General features: G+C 41.9%; 2 protein-coding genes and 5 non-coding genes across 7 annotated transcripts in view; 3 read left to right on the forward strand and 4 right to left on the reverse strand.

Annotated features, from left to right (window-relative positions):
• grip2b (glutamate receptor interacting protein 2b) overlaps positions 1–1,954 on the reverse strand; it is a 290,436-nt gene extending 288,482 nt beyond the window's left edge. Inside the window, exon 1 of the mRNA XM_069678196.1 lies at positions 1,920–1,954. Coding sequence (XP_069534297.1) covers positions 1,920–1,932 — 13 coding nt within the window. The 5' untranslated portion in view covers positions 1,933–1,954. The remainder of the gene's footprint in view (positions 1–1,919) is intronic.
• Positions 1,955–11,108: 9,154 nt separating this feature from the next.
• LOC138606428 (gamma-glutamyl hydrolase) lies at positions 11,109–22,835 on the forward strand. Its single transcript, XM_069678896.1, has 10 exons — positions 11,109–11,185; positions 11,305–11,415; positions 12,799–12,913; positions 16,428–16,478; positions 16,631–16,715; positions 16,972–17,110; positions 17,765–17,871; positions 19,274–19,364; positions 19,686–19,823; positions 21,267–22,835. The coding sequence occupies exons 2-10, from the start codon at positions 11,325–11,327 to the stop codon at positions 21,386–21,388; spliced, it is 939 nt and encodes a 312-aa protein (XP_069534997.1). The 5' UTR covers positions 11,109–11,185; positions 11,305–11,324; the 3' UTR covers positions 21,389–22,835.
• On the reverse strand, positions 14,339–14,394 carry LOC138606645 (U7 small nuclear RNA). Its single transcript, XR_011309370.1, has one exon. It is a non-coding gene; the product is annotated as a U7 small nuclear RNA (small nuclear RNA).
• On the reverse strand, positions 15,106–15,161 carry LOC138606644 (U7 small nuclear RNA). The gene has a single exon (XR_011309369.1). It is a non-coding gene; the product is annotated as a U7 small nuclear RNA (small nuclear RNA).
• Positions 17,469–17,524, reverse strand: LOC138606643 (U7 small nuclear RNA). Its single transcript, XR_011309368.1, has one exon. It is a non-coding gene; the product is annotated as a U7 small nuclear RNA (small nuclear RNA).
• Positions 20,158–20,229, forward strand: trnat-cgu (transfer RNA threonine (anticodon CGU)). The gene has a single exon. It is a non-coding gene; the product is annotated as a tRNA-Thr (tRNA).
• trnat-cgu (transfer RNA threonine (anticodon CGU)) lies at positions 20,480–20,551 on the forward strand. Its single transcript has one exon. It is a non-coding gene; the product is annotated as a tRNA-Thr (tRNA).
• Positions 22,836–23,541: the final 706 nt, after the last annotated feature.

Here is a 23,541-nt window from a genome sequence, read left to right on the forward strand (position 1 = left end):
GAAAAGAGCTTGCATCAATCGTTCATAGCTGTTGTTACATTATGGAAACAGCAGATGTGGTGAGGAAATCCTGGTAGAAGCTTGTTCAGGAATAAATCACCTAAACTGGTCTGTTGAAAGCTGCAACTTCTGGTTTTCACAGATCCTGCCGGGTCACACACAAGTGCATACCTGAATATTACATCTATCTGTAACTGATACGTGTCTCATGATGCTTCTACATTGATCCTAAAGACGGGGATGGTGTTGGAGCTCGGGCTATATAGACTCATAAAATCATCATGCTGTGAGTGTGTGAAGAAAAGGAAACAAACTGCTCACACAGAGTTGTAGCATTAAGATTCATTGTGCACACAATGTGTACAGAAGTGTCTAGAAAGACGTCAAATGCTACACAGAGCGTCCGGTTATTTTGTATACACTTTTAGTTGGTAACAGTGTTCTGCTTTTGTTTTGAAGGGTCGTTTAGTTTTCCCTTGGATTGTAAGTCAGCACCACACACTAAAGTTCTGCCTGCAGTAAGAAGACATTAATCACTGCAGTCTGCAGATGTTAGCACTGCTCAGGTATACCTAAACTCAAGGTTATAAAAGTAAAGAGAAACTAGGGAACATTATAGTTTCAGTGCAGCGGTGAGTCACACCCTTTAGATAAACATTATCATTAAGCCTTTAAGTCATGTGTCTGTAATTCACACAGCACATCGAGATCATGCTGAGCTACTCAGAGACATGGGGGAAGTCACAGGTGGTTTCAAACCAAGACAACTGGGTCAAACTAGCGTAAATAATCAGCTTTAAAAATAAAAGTCCGAGAATGTGTGCATTAACTATCAAGACATACATTTGTCTTTTATTTTCTACAATGACTTACTCCAGAAGTGACAAACAAAAGTGATCTTTAAAGATGCTCTTTGTCCATTAACTGAAATCAGACACCAAAGAGCAGATCGTTTCTTTTCTTTCATTAAGAGTAGATATTTGAGCTAAAATTTAAAGTAGCTGTTTAAAGCGAAATACTATGATACAATGAAGATTTTGTTTACCCATTTGCTCACAAAAATTGACAACAGTTGCTCAACTTTAGTGGATTTTTTCTTCACAAAACAGAGAACAATAAATGAGACCAAATTATACTCTGTGGCTCTCTCGCTCAGCAGTTTAATTTGAACAGGACCTCGTGCAGCCACAGAGCAACACAGCAGGATGTTATCAATGTAGAAATCTCTCTCACCCATACCATTGTCAACACCGCTCTGTCTCCGTTTCACATGCGACACTTTCTCGTCTGTACACACTCACATATGCGCACAATCACGCACGCACGCGCACACTGATGCTGACCAACATCATCACTGTCTGCCTCCTCCCGCGCTCATGCTGCAGGACCAACACGCAGCATCTCTCTCCGTTTCTCTCTCTCTCTCTCTCTCTCTTTCACTCTCACACACTACATCGCACACAAACACACACACACGCGCGCACCCTGACCTGCCAGCATCAGTAGCCTCGCGCAATCTCTGCTGAAACGGCGGAACAAACCAGTGGTGACACGTGTGCGCACAGCGCGCGGCTCCAGCAGATCAAGCGTGTCCACGCACACACACAGACCACAAACACACACACACACACACACACACACACACACACACACAAACACACACGCAATTACCACAGCTGCAGGTGCTTCTCAATCAGCACATAGAACACGTGCGCAAACAACGCGCGCGCGCACTCCCAGTGATCCAGAAAACTCCAAACGCATGAAGCAGAAACTGCAAAGATTCAGAGTGTCTGCACAAACAAACTGCTCACATTTCAGCACAGCGAGAGAGCCCAACACCGCGTGCAAACACACACTCGCACACGCACGTGCAAGCGTAAAACACAATTGCACATGAATTAGTTTTGCTTTCCTACCTTCCTCGTGCATCCGCTGCAGACAGAAAGTGAGGTTCCTGCGCCAACCCGGCATGGTGATGAAGGAGAGGAGGAAGTGGAGGAGAGGTCTGGGTGATGAGGAGGAGGATGAGGGTGATGATGGTGAGGGGTGATGAAGAGGAGTAATGATGGAGAGGGCAGTAGATCCTGTCCGGAGGAGGTGGTGACACGCAGGCGACAGACGGGCAGCAGCCACGGAAAATATAACGATCCCCCTGTTTCTTCTTCTTCTCCTTATGTTCTTCCTCCTCTTTGGTTCCCTCCTGTTGTGTGTATGTGTGTGTATGTGTGTGTGGTGCGTGTGTGTAGGTTAACGGCGAGCAGCGGCTGCTCTCTAACGACCCCGCTGACAGTCCGTGTGACAGTCGGTCCCGCTGCGGCACCAATGGTCGCTCTCTCTCTCCCTGTGTTTCTCTGTTACTCCCTCACTCTGTGCTAACAGAGTCCAGTCAACCCTCTCTCTCTCTCTCTCTCTTTCATTCTTTTCCTCCTGTCTCTCTATATTTGCCTCTTGTGTCACTCCAGCTCTCTCTCCATCTCTCTCCCTGGCTGCCTCTACTTTATTTTCTTTACTTCTCTCTCTCTCTCTCTCTCTCTCTCTCTCTCCATGTCCCTCACTATGTTTTCCTCTTTGTGTCAAATCATCTCTCCTTCTCTGGGTTCATTTTCAGTTCAGTCTTTTTTTTTTTTTTTAAATGTGCTTATCAAGACTAAACATTTGATTTCTACGTAAATTTAGAGACATATTTAGGTTCGTTTGGAGGCTGAATAACATTAAGCGTACACTATCTAAGCTCACGTAGCTGAGCATGCAGCAGGTTGTAGTGAAGATCCAGAAGATCCACTTATAAAAAGTGGACATTCACCTCAGTCTAAACATGACAAATCAAAAGTTGGAACCAAGTTATACAAAATGTTTTGTACACAAAATGATTTTAGGAACCTTAAGGCCACTGATGGGGACACGACACGGGACAACTCATTGTTAAAATGCAACACGCTGATCACCTGCAACAGGTGTCTGAGATGCATCAGAGCCATAACAGTTTGTTTCACCCCTGCTGTTCTTGCTACAACCGTTAAAATGTCTGCCATGAGAAAGTGTATGATCAAACAGCAACAAGAGCAAGTTGAAATCATTTGCTATAAAGAGTTCACCATGTTCTAGTGCTGTCTGAATGTTTAGTGAGACATATTACACCCTATTGTACTCAATGATATATTGTAAAAGTAGTGTACAACTGATGTTCAATAACCTAGCACCACTTTACCATTGCTTATTGCACTGACAGAAAAATAGATGAAGTAATGAATGAGTGCACCATTTTGGACACAGCCGGTGATGTCAGTCAATCCGTCCTGAGAAGGCAAAGAGCAGTGAGTGAAACCACCTGTGTGAGTGGACCACGGCTGTGTGTACTGATGTCTACCATTCACTAGAAGACTTTGAAAAGAGTCTGAACAACTTTTTTCTTTTTTAAGATTGAAGTCTGACACCCTCTCACACCTAAAGACAGCTTTGTCACAGACTTGAGGAAGATTTGACACCCGCCTCTGATGTCATGTCTCAAAAATTGTCAGGTTTGAAATGTAGACTGCAGACCTGAAGATTCTTTAGATGATCCACCGGTATATTCTCGTCATATTTCTGATTCTGTACCGCTCTTCACTCCAGCGTCTCTCGCTGGGTCATTCCTTTCAGAGGGAGAGGTGCAATGCACGCTGGGTGTTGTAGGAATGTAGAATGGGCGAAACCACGAGCTGTTTGTACAACTTTCTCCACAGCTATGGCACCAATTTCAAATATTATTGCTTCTATTGATTACAGAGAACACCAGCTTTGACTGACAGTGGCTTTTTCCGGGGGGGATTGCTCCTTTAACTGGGTAAGCATAAAGAGCTGGCAGGTCACTCGTGTGAGAACTTTCTCATCACATTCAGTGAGGACACAGCAACAGCAGCCCTCCCCGGAGCTCCCTCCATGTTTACTATCTACACGGTCTGCTGCTTCCTGTCTGGTGTTGGAGAGAGCATTCCTATTGGTTAGTGAAAACTCCAATACTTGCATGGGCAGATACATTAAACTTCTGGTAATATTTATAGACTTATAGAAAAACAGACATATGACAGCTCAGACTCAGTTTTATGAGTTTTAACAGATGATCGGAGTGAGCCTCAGTTCTAAACTCTTATGATTCTATCTGACAGCAAAACTGTCTGCAACAGTGTAATCACTAGAAACGTCCTTTGGTGTGAGGCCAACGGTGGTTGGTTTTAGTTTCCTATACAAATTAAAGTGATGATCTAATAATCTGTCAACTCTTCATATTGATGGCATTTGACCTCAGATGGAGCCGTATTTCCTTTTTCAAATACTCTTTTATTAAGATTTAATCTATGCATACAGGAATAGTTATTAAGGCCATGTCTACACGTACAAGGGTATTATTGAAAACAGAGTTTTTGCCTCCTTCCTTTCCAAAAAAAACCCAACCAGACAAGCATGGTTATAAAAACCTCCCCATCCAAACCATACAGTCAGCGGTCCAAACGAAAAACAAGAAAACACAACAGAAATGCTGTCATGAGAATGCCACACCAACAGGTGGCGATATAACCCAGTCATGCAAAGAAGAAGAAGAAGAAGAATAATCGCTGTCACTCAAATGAAAAAATATATATCCGGATGCCTTTGTTCCTCAATATAGTGGACGATTAACTGTACATATATAAGTAAATATGTAAAAAGTCCTGTTAGCACGGTTTGAAGCATCACTGTTTTTGTCACGTCCGTCATTTTGCAAGGAATGTCGCCTCATTTGTGACACCTCACAAAGGAGATAATGGTGCACAGCCTGACATGAGCCAAAAACACGGTCTACCCCATCTACATGTCTTCATCCTGGCCGGAGTTTTACAACAGATCAGTGACCTTAAACAACGTTTTTTGTGTGTGGACGAATGACCAAAATGCAGAGAAAAAGCTACGTTTTGAAAAGTACCCTTGTACGTGCGGACATGGCCGAAGATAAACTGTATTTAACTCCCCCTCCCTCCCTGTGTCTCCTTTCCAATATATTTTTCCAATATATTTTTAACTTGTTTAGACAGGATGAAAAGTCATGAATTTTAAAAAGATACTCTTCCAAACACTTCCAAATTTCATTAGTTTCATTTTGACCTGCAATCCCCTGATGAATCAGCGCTCCAACAAAGAAAGCACACTAATATGAACAATATATGTTTGTTCCATTACTCCGCTCGTTTATCAAAGCTGAATCTGCAGTTTTCAGCGCCCTGCTTATAAAAGGCAATAATGTCCTTCATGATACTCCCCCGTTCAGTAGAAACATGAATATAATAAGATTTGCTGAGATGCACAAGCACCTCAGAGAAGCAATATATAAAAAAAGAGCAATGAAATATTAGATAAGTAACATGGAGAAAAGTTATGAAGCTTACATAAAGTGCCTGAGATAAATAGTTGAATGAAAGCAGTTTATCAGAGCAGGAGAGTGTCTGCTTATCTCTGATGTTTTGGTACTTAGACGCGTGACACTCTACACACAGCAGATTTAAACGTGCATGTCTTGGTTTGTTGTTTTACTGCCACCTTTATCTTAATACAGTGACTGACAGGTGGAGTGTAGAACCACAAGGTGATGATTACAGTTCACACAGCACTGAATGTCCTTCCCGGTCCCGTGTGATGAAAGCTTCAGCCTGTTGACCTTGTGTTGTGCTCTCATGGCCACCGTTCTCTTTACTTTTGTGCTTCCTGCATTTTCACTTCCATTCACAGTATTTAAGCTTGAAATAAAATATATTGAATGTCTAGATCAAAGACTGTATGTAAGAATTGGACGCAGCCTCTAAGTTTCAAAAGCAAAGCCAATGCGGATGTGCCTTACACCTGCAGTTCTTCTACTGGCATGTAGGGGGCGAATACTCTGGTTGCGAAAAGAAATCTAATACCCCTTTCCCACCTACATTTAGCGCGTTGACGCAGGTTTTTCAGACATGGGAAGAACCACTTATAAATGCAGATTGTCTCTGTTCCCATTGCCAGTGAAGTATACTCCTGTCAGTCTCTTTTCTGCTGCGTCTACGTCTGATGCGCTGGAGACATAGTAAACAGTGAGATGTTACAGTGGTTAGGTCTTTATTGTATCTATTATTAATTCAGTATGTGTATCAAACTCAGCGCCAACAAATTTTGAACGATGTTCGAGCGCTGCTCGGACGGAGATGGGCGGAATTTGTAGCTGAGATGACGAGGAGTCGCAGAAGTTACCGACGGAGCATAGCATCACGCCGGAAAGGGGGAGGAGTTTAGCGAGTCGACACAGGTCGGAGCGGAGGCAATAATTACCCGGGTCTACTGTAGAGTCATTTAACCCGGGTCTGAATTTAGCAAAAAAGCCGGGTGTTAGCTGGTTTTTTGGCCAGCGGGAAAACGGCTTAATTGTGATGGGAAAATGGTCCTACTTCTCTCTTGATTTATTCCCTCAGTAAACATTTTCCTAATCAGTTTAATCAAGTCTTCTTCAACACAGCATGATGTTCATTTAGTCGATGTTACTCCCACTTAGAGTCAATGATAACCAACCAGTCGTCCAAATATAGTCACTTCAAACCCCAAAAAACAAGGCGGCCAAAATGCTAAATTCCAGTCTTCAGAACAGTACTTCAGAAACTAATAGGTCCCTGTCACTGTGGTCCTAATATATGCACTCAAAACTACCAGAATGTCCTACCGCATCCAGTCGCACTTCACCATATGAAAGGCAGCTGCTTTTTCTGCGATACTAACCCACAATGCACTGCACAGCGGAGATTTGTCACATCGACTGAGATGCAGAAAGCAGAGAGAGATGCGCTGTGGACTGTGAAGGATGTATAAGCAAGAGAATCAAAGTTCAAGCATGAATTAATCATTTAAAATATACTTCCTAAGAGAGGTTGCAGTATGTATAGCAGAAAAAAGAAGAAGCATGTGATTTGAAATGCAGGGCCTGCCTGTATGTGTCATGTGGGTGTGGCGCTCCTCTCTCCTGTCGCTCTGATTACTACCTATCACCACTGCGCTGATTATCACACCTTCCATCCATCAGGCTGGTCGTGTGTTCACCTCACCTTCACCCCATGCTAACACTGATGGAGAGGTGATGATCTTGTTCCTGCAGAAGCGTCACCGAGACAAACCCCCAGCGCTGTCTTCTAAGAATAAATCACACTGATTAAAACTCCGGAGAGCAGATTGCAAGATGAGGACGCTAAAATGTCTTTGTTCATCCATTCAGAGTGGGTTATCTGGTCATGCATTTCAATGTTCAAGGATTTATTTCTTCTCAATGAAATGACTAATCCTGAAGCTAAAAAAAAACATGATGTGACATGAATGTGAATGAACCTCAAAGAGAAGGTCAGGAAGAACTTCTGAAGGCAACTGGGTTTGTTTTTGCTTTGCTATAAACTTTTAAATACCTGCGAATATGTTGGAGGAAAGAACATATCAGCAAATCCGACTTTCTGCCCTTTAAACTGCTCGAAAACTACATGTACCACAGATGATGAAATGTATCATGTTAGAAAAGTGATTGTGATTGCATGGTTGTAACTATCAGTCAACTAAGTCACCTGCACAGGTGAAATAAATGTCCTGGACTCACCCAAAACAGAGAGAGATCTTTGGCTTATGTTCCTGATTGTACAAGCATGGTGACTGATATAGACAACAAGTATTACCGTGGTGATGATGATAAGATGCAACAGGTGATTGATCCGGATCATTTCTGTCTGATTATAGTCCTGATAAGTTATCGATGCTTACAGTAAGAACCATGTGCTGCAAAATGTGGGCTCAATTAAAACTTCCTGCTCACCTTTGACCTCAAACACCTGACTAACATCACCTGACCAGTCACCCCACAGAGTTGGTACATACCACCATCTAGTGGTCAACGTGAATATGTCAGCAAATATTTACACATACCTGTTTACATAAATCAGAGAACAATAAAACAATGTCTCCTATAGACGCGTTGCTCATAAGTTCTACTTCATTTGGCGTCAGAGGGTTGAACAGTGTCTTAAACCCCCCTCACGTTTCCACTATAAGAATTGGGTGTTTGACTTCTGTTTTTTCTTTTCAAACCATCAATCTGAGAAGCAAAGCCACGGCTGCACACAACGATTGGCCAGGTGCGCAGAGGGAGCAAAATATGCTGGATTTGAGCTTCACTCTCGGACTCTCTCACAACAACCTCCAGTCACTTTTCGCATGATCAACCTGGTGCAAAACCACAAAGGTCTTTGAAAAGAGATGCTCCAAAAGTGTGCACAATTAGTCCCTTTTTTTTTTACACTTCATTGTGTCTGCCTCATCTCTGTGACTCTAGATTTTCCGCCTTTTCTTTGATTGTGGCATTTTTTTCTTTTTACCCAAGCAATGGTAGTTTAGTGTTGCACTTATATTCTCCTCTGATGGTCTTATTTCCGGGTTTGAAAGCCTTTTTTCTGACTTCGTTGTGTTCATGAGCTTAAGGTCACAATATGAAAACAACACAGATGATACAAATAATGTGTGTTTTATTTTATTGCTCAGAACTTATCCAGATCACTCTACCTGGACAGCAACCAATTTTTATCCTAATACCAATTAACAACTAAATGTGGATGTGCAATTCTGACCAGTTATTCCGACACCATGAGAAGAGGTCAAAACAAGCTGCTAACTACAGAGCCTGAATCATCATTGGTGACACGTCTAACAGACACAAGGCAACAGCAGCATTAATCCGAGGTCATGTTTCTGTCCAATACCCGTTCTCTTTGTAGCTCTGGTTCGGTTTCTACCTACTTCAGATTAACATATGTTGCTCTGTTGCTGCTTTCATATTCTGCAGTCCTCTCCAGCTAGTGACCTGCAGAGCTGCAGGATTGCTGATGTGTCAGGTGTTTTCATACCTGCGAGTGTTCCTTTACGCTGTCATTTTGGATCTTTAATAACACAAAAAATATGTTTCCTATTTCTTTCCTCTTTAGTATTCTAAAGCAGAACAATGTGCACATATTTTAAGGAGGACACAAATCGAGTCTCAGGAGCTTCCGTGTGTCAGTGTGACATCACAGCTGAGGGGGAAGAATGGGCTCTTTATGATTTGGTGATTACAAATTGAAGAGAGATTTTTTTTTTCTCCGGTACAAATTGAACTGCCCAGAGGCGCAGCAGGAGCACGTTTCAGCTGTGGGCTGGACTTCATTCATACAAGATGGCAGAAGAGACACGCGTAAACACACACGCAATCACAAACCCACATGTTGTCCTTGAATGTATGAGTCCCTCTTTTTCTCTTGCACACATGCACAACGTTTTGAACTGGGGTGAGTGTCGGAAGCTCGGCTGTATTTTGATACCTCATCAGGAACGTCTTAAACAACAAGCTGCCGATGCAGTCCGCCTCTTTTGCTCTACATGTGAACTGTTTTTCCTTCATTTAATCAAAGCCTGCTCAGACTTTCTATAATACTCAAACCAAAACTGGAAATCAGAACACCTCTGACACCAACAATCTTCTCACTTCCCTGATGATTGTGCATTTATTTAATATCTGTTTTCAGGGCACACACATACTGTATACACACTTGTACATCTCACGTCCCACAGACACTAAGACTGGGAGGAGTGTGCCCTCTTGTGGTTCCTCAGTAGAGGTGCAGCGCAGTATGTCCCTCTGCAATGTGCTGTAGCTCAAGTCACTGATCCATGAGGTACCTGCATCACAATCTGCTGACATCATCTACTTAACACACAAACATATACACACACGCTGTGAAACACCTTCAACTTACTGCAGTGCTCACTCAGAACTTTAAATGATCCCATGCACACACATTCTCTCTCATGCAGTCTCTCTCTCTCTTCATAATGACCGTTACTCAAAGGACAAGCTGGAGAATAACTTTGATGGTGCATGCTACTGTACTGCCTTATTACACACACACACACACACACACACACACACACACTAAAAGCACACATTTAATAGTGATAAGAAATGTAATCTGATAAGAAAAGAACATTTCAGACAACACGACGTGTCTTGCTTCTACAGTGACAGGACCTGCTGACACACTGACACGTTACAACAAACATGTTTCCGATGAGAAATGTTTCGTCAGCAGAACCTGTGAAGTTTAAAGAGCTCCAGCAGAGATGCAGCATCTGCAAAAACGCACAAAGAAGTAATAGCACCGATTTTTCTTTTACAAAGATGCCATGTTGCAAAAATAAGTAAATAAATAAAAAGCTTGGAGTTGTTTCTTCTCCCAGCAGCTGCAGCGCTGTGATAAGCTGGGACAGAATAATATTAAAGCAGAAGAGTTTAAGCTTCTCTCACAAAGGCTGCTTTTTAATCCATGACCCCTCACTCCAGTGGTACAATTAATCATCTTGTTACAAGGTGACCTTTGACCTCAAACATTCACATTCTTGTTAGAAGTTATATCTATATATCTATATTTCTTGACTTCACAATGAGAGAGTAATATTACATTTATTTGTAATGTTGTTGTTTTTTTGCAAAGCAACTTGAGATTAAACATCTCACTCCAAATATAGTCCAAACAATGAGCTTAAAGTGCCAAAAAGGTCTGTAAATCATTGCAGAAACAACAGCAGATCTTCTGTTAACATTAAATAATGAAAATAATTCCTCTGCTGGGCTACGTAAGGAAAAGCGTCTCTAGTTGATGTTTTTCTATGTAAGAAGGAGGTGTCCCTTTAAACCCATCAATTAGATGCTAGGAGATAGCTACACAGATTCCTCCATGCAGCGACAACTGAACACTGTTTGTCTGCTGCAGAACAGCCATTAAATGTTTTCATTGATAATTATTGGTAAGAAGACACCTTACAGATCTATGGAGCAAGACACGCCCACTCTAGATCTGTACGTATGTGAAACTGGGGTATTTAACCTGAGCTGTGGACGAGTCTTTGTATAGACAGGTAGGGAGTCTGATCTGTCTGGTGCATCTCTATAGAGGAGGTGCGAAAAAGAGGAGGCCTCTCTAGCTGACGTAGGTCTATGGGGGAGTTCCACACGTGACTGACTTGAATCTCCTGTTAGCCGCGCGGAGGTGAAGAGAGAGATCAAAGGAGGACAGCAGGAGAGGAGGATCACCATCTGATCACAGCATCACCAGGCAGGAGGCTGCATCTGCGCTCGGATCGTTACTCAGTAAACCTGAGCCTCTCTCTCACCATCCCTCTTTATTCTGTCTCTTTTATTTTATCAGCAGCTCTGTTTCTTTTTTTTAAATTCTGTTCATCCTCAACCTGCACCGGTCCTCTGTGTAGAATCCTGCGCGGGGGTTTGGATGTGTCGGCCGGCTGTGTTCGCGGTGCTGACCGCCTTTCTCGCGTGCGTTGCGGGGAGAAACCAGCAGCTCAACTACCGACCGATCATCGGTAAGATTGACCCGCATGAAGAGATATTTTAGCCCGTCTTTTCTTTGTAGAGAGACCGGCTTTAATGCTATTCGTCCGATTATGACATCTATTATGTAATTCTCATTGAGAATGTTCGAGAAAAGGTGTATGTGTACGTGTCCCTGTTGTGTGCGCGTGCTCTTATGACATGACTGAAATATTTAAACGCAGTGCATGTTTCATACTAATATATGGAGCATGTTTCTGTAGGCTTCTGTTCTTCATTGAAAACTGATCAGCCAGACCAATTCACTCCCCGAAATATTCTGTACAATTATTTCAGGATACTGTGAACATAACAAAAATTACACCTAGTAAAAGTATTTTTGGCCATTTAAATTATCTTGGGCTCATAATGAAGATTTGAACAAGAAGGAGGAAGTGGAGAATGAATGTGTTACAGCAGCAGGTGAGCACAGGAATAACAAATACACAGTAAATATACAGTAACAAGGAAGAGACAAACATCAAATAATAACAATAAGTAATGAGGATAGATTAAAATGACCTTAATGACGTGTACCACATCAATATAATACACATTATAAAAATGTAATATAAAACACAATAGATACAAGGAAACATGACACACAAATAAATATACAACACAACGAGCTAAAGAGGTTTCAATGTGCGTTAGTTACAGCCTGACATGTGCAAACTACAGTGTATCCGCTTCCACTGTTACACTTTACTTTAAAACAACACAATGACTAGTCACAGTAAATTACCTTTAATCATCCACCATAACTAATATTAGCGTTGATGTGAACAAGAGTTCTGTATTACACTTCCTTTTTTTCAACCAAGAGGATTTTACTGATAAGAATAAGAGAACATTGACACATTATGATGTGTTGAGCAAACGTGCTGCATCATTGAGGTCAGATCTTACACCATGTTTAAGTTAACAAGTGCGCTGTCATACCAAGCAGTTAGGTTGTTACCAAAGTGTTGCATCACTCAGGTGTTGGCCTTTTTTAAAGCAGCTGTGTTTGTGTCTTCTCAATGTTATGTTTAATTAAATACTACCTGCATTATATAGTTGGATATATTCTGTGTGGGAAAAGTTCTGTCCTGGGAGTTAGGACAAAATAAAAACATAAAAAGGCTATCAATAATAAATACAGTTGCATCTTTTTCAGGTGGGGTTAATGCTGATTTGTGCAACATGTGAGTCTTGATGCAATGTTCCAGACCTTTCTAGAAACAGTATTAGAGAGACGCTCGTGTCAGTGGAAAGGGCGAGTGAGAACATGTTAGGGGATTAGATCTCTTCAGAGGTGAGTGTGTGTAGATTTTCAGCCCCCTCCTCTTCTTAATCCTCTCTGTGCTGTGCTTTCTGTCGTCTGTGCCCCCCAGGTGTGCTGGCTCAGGAGAATCTCCCAGGAGACCAGTTTGCTCCTGCCCCCTCTTACATCGCTGCCTGTTATGTAAAATACCTGGAGGGAGCGGGGGCCAGGGTCGTACCCATCAGGTAAAATAAAGCCCCTTTTACATTACCAGTTCAAGGCGGGATTATTGCACCTGTTTTGTTTCGTCTTCTATGTAAAACATACAGAGGCGTAATGACAGGGCGAAGTCGTTCCACCTCTGAGCTGGCATCTGAGGTGGTAACACAGGCGTAACAGCGTCTGTGTAAACAGCAGAGCCGGCAGGGCGGAACAGCACTGTGTATGTGTATTTGAAGCACGCACTTTCTGTTTACACCCCATGCATGTTTTGTTTCCACAGCGCTAGAACGCTGTGTAAAAACAAACACTTGGGTGGCTTTACGCCAGCATTGCTTGGTCCAGTGTAAAATGGCAAAGGCTGCATGACGGCTGAGCTTCGGTACGGCGCTGAGGCAGAACCGCAGTGAAAAAAAGTCAGACTACACCTGTTAGATGTAGGACTGAGGTCAGATTGAGCTCTTTTAGAGGGGCCAAGGGTCCCTTTGTTGTTGACCCCATTAGCCCCACAGTACTGCCTCGTTTCCAGAGATCTTCAGAGGTATTTTACAGTGTTGTCCGGCTGATTCTGACGCTAATGAAGTGAAGTTGTGTCTGATGAACGCAGAGAAACTACTTTTTCTGGCTGGTATCAAAGGAGCATTTCCTCCTTTGAAATGCTCTGTGTGCTTTGATAAAACATGTGACCCACAACAATAAAACCCAGCAACAATAGAAGGGTTCAGATTACCAAGTGAATGAAATCTTATAAAGCTTTCCGGATCAGAATGAATCCCGTGAAACACAAACACAAAGCCAGTGTTGGACATTTATTTGTTCTTGTTAGCTAAGATATCCTTAATATCCTGGCAGTAATACAGAGATCTAAGCAGAAAAAACTATCCAGTATCTGTCTAGGTCAGTATCTGACCTAGAATAAAGTATCTGTATTTCATTCGATTCTTTTGAACAGCTCTTTGAAGGGAACGAAGGGAACCGAGTCGTAGGCGTCGTAGTTGTGCCCAACTTTCTCTACCTGCCCTAGATCCACTCCCCTTTATGCCAAACTACCACAGGTAGCTTTTTCAACTGCAACTCCGCTATGCTAAGTCACGTGCAGCAGAATCATGTCACCAACATAGTGCTGACGGTGAGCAACGTTATAACCCTCCGCCAAGTTTGTTGCTCTTTTGTTGACATCTCTGTAGTCATACAGAGTTGTATCATAAATTGAATTGGCAGAAGAGTTTGTTTCTAGTGTAAAGTAGCTTTCCTTGCACCGACCTAGAGATTCTACTGACCGTAAAGTAATCTGCTTCAGTGGGGAGCATACATCATTTACATGTGAAGCCTACTGTACTTTTCCCTCAAGAGCATTGTGCATAGCATAATCTCAGACCATAGTTATACTTATCATTGCGACTATGGTCTATATTAGCTACTTCAACATTTTATTTTTTTGGACAGTTGATGTGGGCTTTCCTTTATAGAAAGCCTACTAGAAAATTAACTAAAGAGCAAATTATTCCTGGTATTTCCTCTGTTAAAATCTCGAACCCCATCTGACTGCCAGCACTTTCACTCATGGGGCTGGAGGTGGTTTCATGTGGGCGGAGCCTGTGGATGAGGTCAGTATGTCGAGTTCTATAACGACAGCCTTTTCCATTGGTAACTTTGTGTAAAGCACAATGAAGTTGTAGTCTTCGTCTTTTATTTTATGTATTGTGTTTTGTACAGATAGGGACTTATGTGTCTGAAATAAAGTAAAGTACAATACTAGAAACAGTATTACAACAGCTCAAAAATAAACTGACACAACAGCAAGATGAGATAACACATGAATGTTTATTTTTATATAAATATTATAATATTTTCTTTTTAATATAGTTGGGCCAAGTAACTGTTATATTGTGATGATTGAACAAGAAGACCAGTAATGCAATGGGAGCCGTGTGGTTCATGAACGAGTGAGTGAGTTACGGGTAAACTGGAAATGTCACTGAACGACCTGGTGAACGAATGTAATGAACGAATCGTTCAGCTGAACGAGATCCGAAGATCCGGGTCACTGAAGTGAACGAGAGTTGACATCTCTAGAGCATACATCATTTACATGTGAAGCCTACTGTACTTTTCCCTCAAGAGCATAGTGCATAGCATAATCTCAGACCATAGTTATACTTATCATTGCAACTATGATCTATATTAGCTACTGCACTTATTTTTTTTGACAGTTGATGTGGGCTTTCCTTTAAAGAAAGCCTGCTAGAAAATTAACTAAAGAGCAAATTATTCCTGGTATTTCCTCTGTTAAAATCTCGAACCCCATCTGACTGCCAGCACTTTCACTCATGGGGCTGGAGGTGGTTTCAAGGGGGGCGGAGCCTGTGGATGAGGTCAGTATGTCGAGTTCTATAACGACAGCCTTTTCAATTGGTAACTTTTGTCTCCTTTATCCCAGTTATTTATCTTTAGACTTTTTCTCAAATTAAATGTTTTCAACTTGCTTAACAGCAAGTTTGAACCCTACATGCAATGTAGCATTTCTTACAAGTAGTTTCATATTATGAGCCTCATCAGACTCCCAGCACTTTCAGTCATAGTGCCAATGTCATTTCATGTGGGCGGAGCCTGTGCAAATGAGTCACTTAATCACATCAGGTATTGTTTCACTAAAAAGTTGGTTTCTAAGTAAAGCCTATGATCCTACTCTGTGCATAATGTGTCTGCCTATGAAGTTACACTGCTTCAAAATAGTGTTGTGCACCTTCATATACATTAGGTCTTTGCTATGTAACCATGAGACCAAGCTTTGAGGCCCGAACTTAAATTATTGAAGTTTCTATATAAAATCCATCATGGAACTCACACTAGATGTATTACAGAGTTCTCAATTGTACTCACTAGTGCTTTTGGTTTAACCAGACACCCTGTCTGACCCCAGTAGTCATGGTGGTGAATGTGGCATCATATGGGCGGAGCCTAAGCGAATGAGTTGCTGAATCAGGTGAACGCAGAAGAGTTTGTTTCTAGTGTAAAAGTAGCTTTCCTTCCCACCTAGAGATTCTACTGACCGTAAAGTAATCTGCGTCAGTGGTGAGCATACATCATTTACATGTGAAGCCTACTGTACTTTTCCCTTAAGAGCATTGTGCATAGCATAATCTCAGACCGTAATTATACTTATCAAGGTGAGTAAGTCTACATTAGCCACAACACTTATATATATTTTTTTAGACAGTTGATGTGGGTGTTCCTTTATAGAAAGCCTGCTAGAAAATTAACTAAAGAGCAAAATATTCCTGGTATTTCCTCTGTTAAAATCTCAAACCCCATCTGACTGCCAGCACTTTCACTCATGGTGCTGGAGGTGGTTTCATGTGGGTGGAGCCTGTGGATGAGGGCAGTATGTCGAGTTCTATAACGACAGCCTTTTCCATTGGTAACTTTTTCGTTTCACCTTCATTTGCATCACATTGTGATTGAACATTCTCCTGTCTTGGAAAGTTAACAGATGTAGCTTCATCTTTTGTTTCTTTCTGTCCTTTTTTTGTGTTTCAGAATCAATCGCACAGAAGAAGAGTACACCAAGATATTCAGCTCAATAAACGGGTGAGTGTCAGCCCTCTCTCCTTTCCTCCTTTCAGTTTGTCTTGTAGCTCCATATAAATAGAAAAAGAAACATTTTCGTGAGGCACAGATATGATCTGTTCCTGTACACTATGTACGTAGTCCGAATGTCTCACGTTGAAGTGTTTCCTCAGGTTGTTGCTGCCGGGAGGAGATGTAGATATTGAGAGGTCACAGTTCACTCAAGCTGCCAGGATCTTCTATGACTTGGCTTTGAAGGTAAGACATGATTTAATTTTCCTCTTAATTAAGGATAGATTCCCCTTTTTTCTTTTTTAAACTAAAGTAGTCACACACCTTTATGTAAGATGTTGCTCTCAACCATCCTACAAGGGATGGAGAGGAAAAATAGCCTGTCAATCAAATCAAGTAGATGTTTTTTATTTCTGCGACCAGCCAATACCTGCAAGATTCACAGTCACTTTAACCTTCCTCACTGTTCCCGTCTCATTCCTGCCCCTCTTCTCTCCTGCAGGCCAACGATGCCGGGGACTTCTTCCCCATCTGGGGCACGTGTCAGGGCTTCCAGCAGCTGACCGTCCTCACAGCCAAAAAGAACCTGCTCACCCTCACTGACACCAAGTCTGTGGCTCTACCTCTCGATTTCACATCAGGTATCCTCCCCTTTTAAACAACATGTCCACATTCCTTACAGCAGGATCATGTGACAGTTGAGCTCTCTCATATGGCCTCATTCTGTTACAAAGTGACTGATCCTGTTCCACCATAAAATGCCTCTGCTGCCAGTCTGCAGACGTCTTTGTTGTCTTGAACCTCAGTTGTTTTAAATCATCCTGTTACGTGCCGCTCTTCTGGTTTCACACCGGTCACGTGATATAAATGCCATCACTCTGCTCACGGTGAATGTTCCTGACTATTACCTGCTGTGTTCACACATCAACTCCCTTTGACTTCTTACAGATTATCTACAACAAAGTGGGATCAAGAAATGTTTTACTTTTCACAACGAGGTGGGGATTCCCATTATAGGAATCCTTCTAGAAAATTACAAAAGAGCAATTATTCCTACTGATATGTCCCATCAAACAGTGATCCCTACATCACTCCCACCTCCATCAGTCGTGGTGTCAAAACAGACAAATGGGTGGAGCCAACACAGAAAGCACTGATCAACATCTTACAAATACACCTAAACCTGATTCCAATAATAAAGCCTTTTCTAATTAACATTGAAAATTAAATGTAACTTCCTATCAGCTTTGTTGTGTGATCTTCTAGTCTGAACCTCAATTCTGTCTTTCCTCCAGCGGCCAACTCCAGCCGTCTGTTCCAGAGTTTTCCCAAAGACCTGATGCAGTCTCTGTGCAATGAGAACATCACCTCCAACTTCCACAGCTGGAGTCTGTCTATGAAGGTATCTTCTGCTCCCTTTCTTTTTTCCCCTCTTTTTTTCTGCCACCTCCTGCAGGCTGTTTGTGTTATTAATGTTTTATCCTGTTTGTCCTGTTCCAGTTCAGTTTCCTAAGTTTACATACATTGGAGTCTAAATAACTAGCGGGAAGAGTCATTACATCGTTCTCTTCAAAGCACAAGAACAGTATTATTTTTCTTGCAGAACGCAACTGCTGTTGGTCTTTGGTGTTATGAAGGATTAGACATAAACTATAACACAAACAAACTAAGACAAAGAGTGACATAGCTAACAGCAGTTTCTGGTTTAGAAGGCTAAAAAGGTGTATCTTTACAATAAGAGATAACATGTTTAATCGAGGGAATGACTGAATTTCAATGACATTTTCCACAGCACGCTCCAAAGTATGTCAGGCATTGCTCTCCATTATTGTTATCTCAAATATTCGTAGCAGAAACATGTTTGTACACTGTCCAGATGTATGGTGTTGAAGAGGTCACATCTAAGAAGGATGAGCAGATCCTGATTCTGATGTTGGCCAATAGATATCAGATGGCGTGGTGGCCAAGTGGTAAGGCACCTAATGGTGCATTCCATTTGAACTCAGAAGTTGGAATTTCTGAATTCCCAGTCTGAAATTTCAAGTGCAGGATTTCTGACTCTGAAAGTCGTAGGAACCTTACCAACCCTGACCTCAAATCTCTGTGCATCAACAGTAAATGAAAGCTGTTTTATTATCACTTCTGTCTTATTTGTGTCTCAATTAAATCAGCCGTACTCACATGTCCAACTTCTATCTGTGGACATGTTGTTATGGTGTTTGTATGCGCAAAATACCGCATAATGCGTTGTTATCAACTGGTATTGCTAATAATGGCTGGAGCTAGAGCGCAACTCGGGTGTGACGCCATTCCGTGTTCCGATTTCCGAGGTAAATGGAACGCACCATAACATCCCTTTGCTGGTGAAATAAGGATTTCCAGTGACCCTGTATCAGGAAGGAGTGTCCTTTAACAGCAAGCTATAGTTCATTGCGTCTCAGTTCATTCTGCATCCTTGAAAGGACGTGGTCTACGAAGGAAGAGTCATCTGTAACCTGTGTAGGGTTAGGCCCTTAGCCTTGCGTCACCAATTGAGCTCCCGTCGCCTAGCAACAGGTAGCTAGCGGGCTAGCAATCATAACTAGCATCACGTGACGATTACTCATAATGCGTGATGATTACTTGTATTAAGCTTAAAGATAATTTGTTTCCCCTTTCGTCTTTTTTAAACATCTGTAACGCTAGATATTCAACATTCAACCTTGAGAGTCGGCCATCTCGTCATGTTTCTACTTACCCCATAGCATAATACAACCCTATTATTAACAATATTAACATGGATGTCCTGCCTTTTCAACCAACAGAACTACAGCCAAAACTACAAGCTGAGGAAGTTCTACAGGATTCTGTCCACCAACACTGATGGGAAGAGAGAGTTCATCTCTACCATGGAAGGTAACAGGCAGCACTCATTACTCTGCAGTCTGAGCATCATGATATTGTGTTGGTCACTATGCAACTGCCATAAACACGAAAACATAAGGGCAAAAACACACTACAAACTACTGTAAGTTCACAACTATCCACCAGGTGGCACCGTCGCCCACTAACAGAGCTGAGCTATGTGATAATCAAAATGTGTGTGATGATAATTCAGATTCAGAAGACATCAAGATATTAGGTATAATCTTGATAGTTGTAATGTTCGTACTTAAGATTTATAGAAGTTTATTTTGTAGATGTTTGTGTTCTGACAGTGTTTTTGGTTTCCCTCAGCCAAACACTACCCGTTTTACGCCGTGCAGTGGCATCCAGAGAAAAGCCCCTTCGAGTGGATCGATAAGCCGGGGATGATTCACACCACGTCTGCTGTCAGAGCCAGCTTCTACACCGCCAGCTTCTTCGTCTCTGAAGGTAACTGTTTGTTTTCCAACTGCTTTTTAATTTTCATATTTCTGAGCAGAATTAAAGAAGGTGTTAGCCTGTATTCTGCAATAAGGGTCCAAAGAAATCACTACATTCTGCTGTTTTTTTTGTCTGTACATTGAAACTAGGAATACAGTGAACCAGGGTCGGGGAGCAGAAGGGGCGTGATGTGTAAACAGCATACAGAGCCCTGCCCCGTCCTGTCGACTCCCCCATTTACACAGATGTTGAATTTCTTCTGTTACTACCAAAGTGCTTTACCTTTTAAACAGAACAGATAAGCGGAAGAACAGTGTTAAGATGCCCTTAGGGTGAAAAAAAGGGCGTGGTGGCCAAGTGGTAAGGCGTTGGTCTCGTAAACCAAAGATCATGGGTTCGACCCCCATCCATGCCTCAGAACAGATTTCATCTTTGAACCTGTGAAACCTATGCTTGCACACAAAGATGAAATGGTATGTGATGGCATGTGGAGTTTGAAAAATGTGAGGCATCTCACATTTTTCAAACCTCAACTGTATGTCAGGTTACCATCATTATCCAAAAAGTTATGAGACATGTATGTTCAGTGTGAGTTTAAAGAGTAAAGGTCCTCAAGCACTGCTGTCCTCAGTACAACAGAACACACTTGAGACAGTTGCCTCCCAGGCGTGGTGGCCAAGTGGTAAGGCGTTGGTCTCGTAAACCAAAGATCATGGGTTCGATCCCCATCCATGCCTTAATATATCCATTTAATAAGTCATACATTCCCTCAGTACCTCCAGCTGTGTGACAGGCATTAATCTCCCAACCAAAACGCTTATTTACTGTATTCAGGCATAATAAGGGAAGTTTCTAAAGTGGCTAACCTGCAAGACGTTGCTCTAAAGTATCAGTGATCATAGGCTCAAAGTGACTTCTGTGATGAATATTCATCTGTTTCCATGTGAGGATGCTAAAAGCACTAACTGTTTGCATGTTTCTTTGGAGAATATCTGCAAAATCCAAGGTCCCTTATTCCGCTGAAATGTGATAGAAACTTGTGTCCTTAGTCAACAAAGATCTGATGAGTGTGGCCGCCATGCTTGCATACTTACTTGAAACGAAACTGACGGCATGTGTGATCTACAGAGTAAGTGAACATCTAAGGGATTCCCACAGGACCCTGTACTGTATGTCAGGCGATTAACAGAGCAGACTTCAATGGAGGGATGCTGATTGTCATTAATTTACAGGCGTGGTGGCCACGTGGTAAGGCATTGGCCTCGCAAACCAAAGATCATGCAATGTGTGATGTCACAGTATTCTTCCTAGCACGTTATCTGCAAAATGCTTTGTCACTGAAGTCATGACATTTAACCCTCATTCCTACTGATGCAAAATAGCAGCTGTTCATGAAACCCTTGACGTGTGCAACTGTTTTTTTTCCCCCTTCCTGTCTCTTGTCTCCTTCAGCCATGAAGAGCAAGCATCAATTCTCCAGTTCTGCTGAGGAGGAGCGAGCTCTGATCTATAACTTCTCTCCAGTCTACAGAGGGATCCACGCTGTGTTCGTGCAGAACTATTACTTCAATTGATGAACAGTCTCGCACAAACTTGGTGGTTTTGTCACCGATAGTAGTCTCCAATATCAAGTCAGTAATTAGCAGTTAGACAATTTGCACAGTTGTATGAAATGTAGACAACAAAGTCATAAATGATAGGCAAGGAAAGCAGAGCAAACGAATGAAAATGAATTTAGAAAGTATTAAATTGAATGGTGCCAATGCATAGAGGTAAGTTTAGTTTGAGCCTCTAAATATGCTAAAATACAATCCAAAAATAACTTTATATCGGCTAAGAACTGCCAATTGCCTGATTGGATTGTTCGCCTCTTTCAGCTCCCACAAGTCCAAAAAGTTGGAAAGATCCAGAAGTATTTAGGAGTGTTCAGGACGCAAGAGAAGCAAATGTTTCGCACGGTGCTATTACAGACCAAGTGAAGTCCCTATGTTGCATCAGTGTCAAATCAAACATACATTCTTACATTTTACGTGACCATCATGATGTTGTTATGTCAGCGTCCTTTCAGCCTGTTTATTGTCATTAAATCTCACGTGTGACTTGCCAGATTACGGAGACAGATGGAGAGGCGCTCCACAGCTGAAACAGAACGGCAGTAGTTGGTCGGTCAAACCACAATTTTAGAAACCAGAAGCTTCTGGAACCCCCCGTAAACCAAGGCCTAAACGTGGGTAGCCTAACCAGTAAACACCGACTCATCTTGTGTTCAATCATCGGCATCAGTGGGGAATAATGAATGTGTGTCCTACAGATTCTTTCAGCTTGTATGCCGGTCAGTGAGAACTGAAAATATATATTTTTCAAAGATTTTACTTTAAAAGTTGTGTCATAATTTTGTAACATTATGTGTTAGAAAACTGTAAACAAATGAGTTTGGAGAGCGAGTTTGTCGTCACATGATTGTATTCTTCTGCGTCTCTGTGGCCATTTAAACATTTTTATTCCTCAACATGAAAAAGAACATTTTGTAGAACAAGTTGTCAGAGAATGCATGCAGCTCTAGATATATCGTGATTTAGAAGCTAATGAGTGAATGATGAATGTTGGTGTGGCATGGCAGTGACACTGTGTTGACTATATTTTCTTCATCAACTACCAAACACTCATTTTCAGACAAAAAACCTGATTTCATAAACAAATTAACAAATCTGAGCCTGAACGAACAACTTTTCCTAATCCTACTTTTTAAGATGATATATTGAGTTCAGCAGTTCAGCCCAGTGGTTTCGGATCATGCAAGTTTTGCTTGTTTGTTTGACCATGTGCCGTCTGCTCAGACAATAAAGGAAGTCAATGAAACCTCAATGCATCCATCCTTTATTTCCTCTTAAAGCACAGTTTCCTACTGTTACTGTTTGTCCCAACATCTGTCCCGCGGACAGACAGGTGACAGGATTCACTAAGGGTACGACACAACACTTCTCCTGAATGCTGAGCCTCCAACAGTATCTTGATTTCTTGAAAATTAATATTTTTTATGACACACTGTAAATTATAATCATGATTAACATTATGTTGTTTTAATAAACCTGTAATAAAGATTCCAAATGCTAGCTGCTCTCTGGGGCCGTACTTTGACTCAGCGGTACTTAAAGGTAAACGCTAACATCAGTATTCTAGCAAGCTCAGAATGATGAAGCTATCATGCTGATGCTCAGCAGGTGTAACGTCAGTCATGATTATACTCTCTGGCGTGATATCATGGTAGCAGCGAGACAAGTGCAAAGCACAGAGATGTGTTTTAATAGAAGTCAGTGGTTAGTGCTGTCGCCTCACAGCTGGAAGGTTCCTGGTTCGAATCCCGGAACAGACTTAGGGTGCATGCGTGGGCTTCCTCCGGGCACTACGGCTTCCTCCCACAGTCCAAAGACGTGCTCGTTAGGTTCATTGGTGACTCTAAATTGCCTGTATGAATGTTAGGGTGAACGGTTGTCTGTCACGATGTCAGACCTGTGATTGACAGGTGAAGTGTCCAAGTGAAGTGTCCAGGTGTAACCCCGCCTCTCGCCCAGTGACAGCTGGGATAGGCTTCAGCCCTACGCGACTCTGAACAGGATAAGCGTAATAGATACTGGATGGACTCAATATTTTATTTTTTAATAAATAATATTTTAGGTTTGCAAAAGAAAGAATAATATTTAAGTATGATTTATTAGGAGTTGACACC

The sequence above is a fragment of the Semicossyphus pulcher genome, unplaced genomic scaffold (genome assembly GCF_022749685.1).
Source record: "Semicossyphus pulcher isolate SPU_LCO1_2020_fin unplaced genomic scaffold, fSemPul1.0.p SCAF_3, whole genome shotgun sequence".
Classification (NCBI taxonomy): Eukaryota; Metazoa; Chordata; class Actinopteri; order Labriformes; family Labridae; genus Semicossyphus; species Semicossyphus pulcher.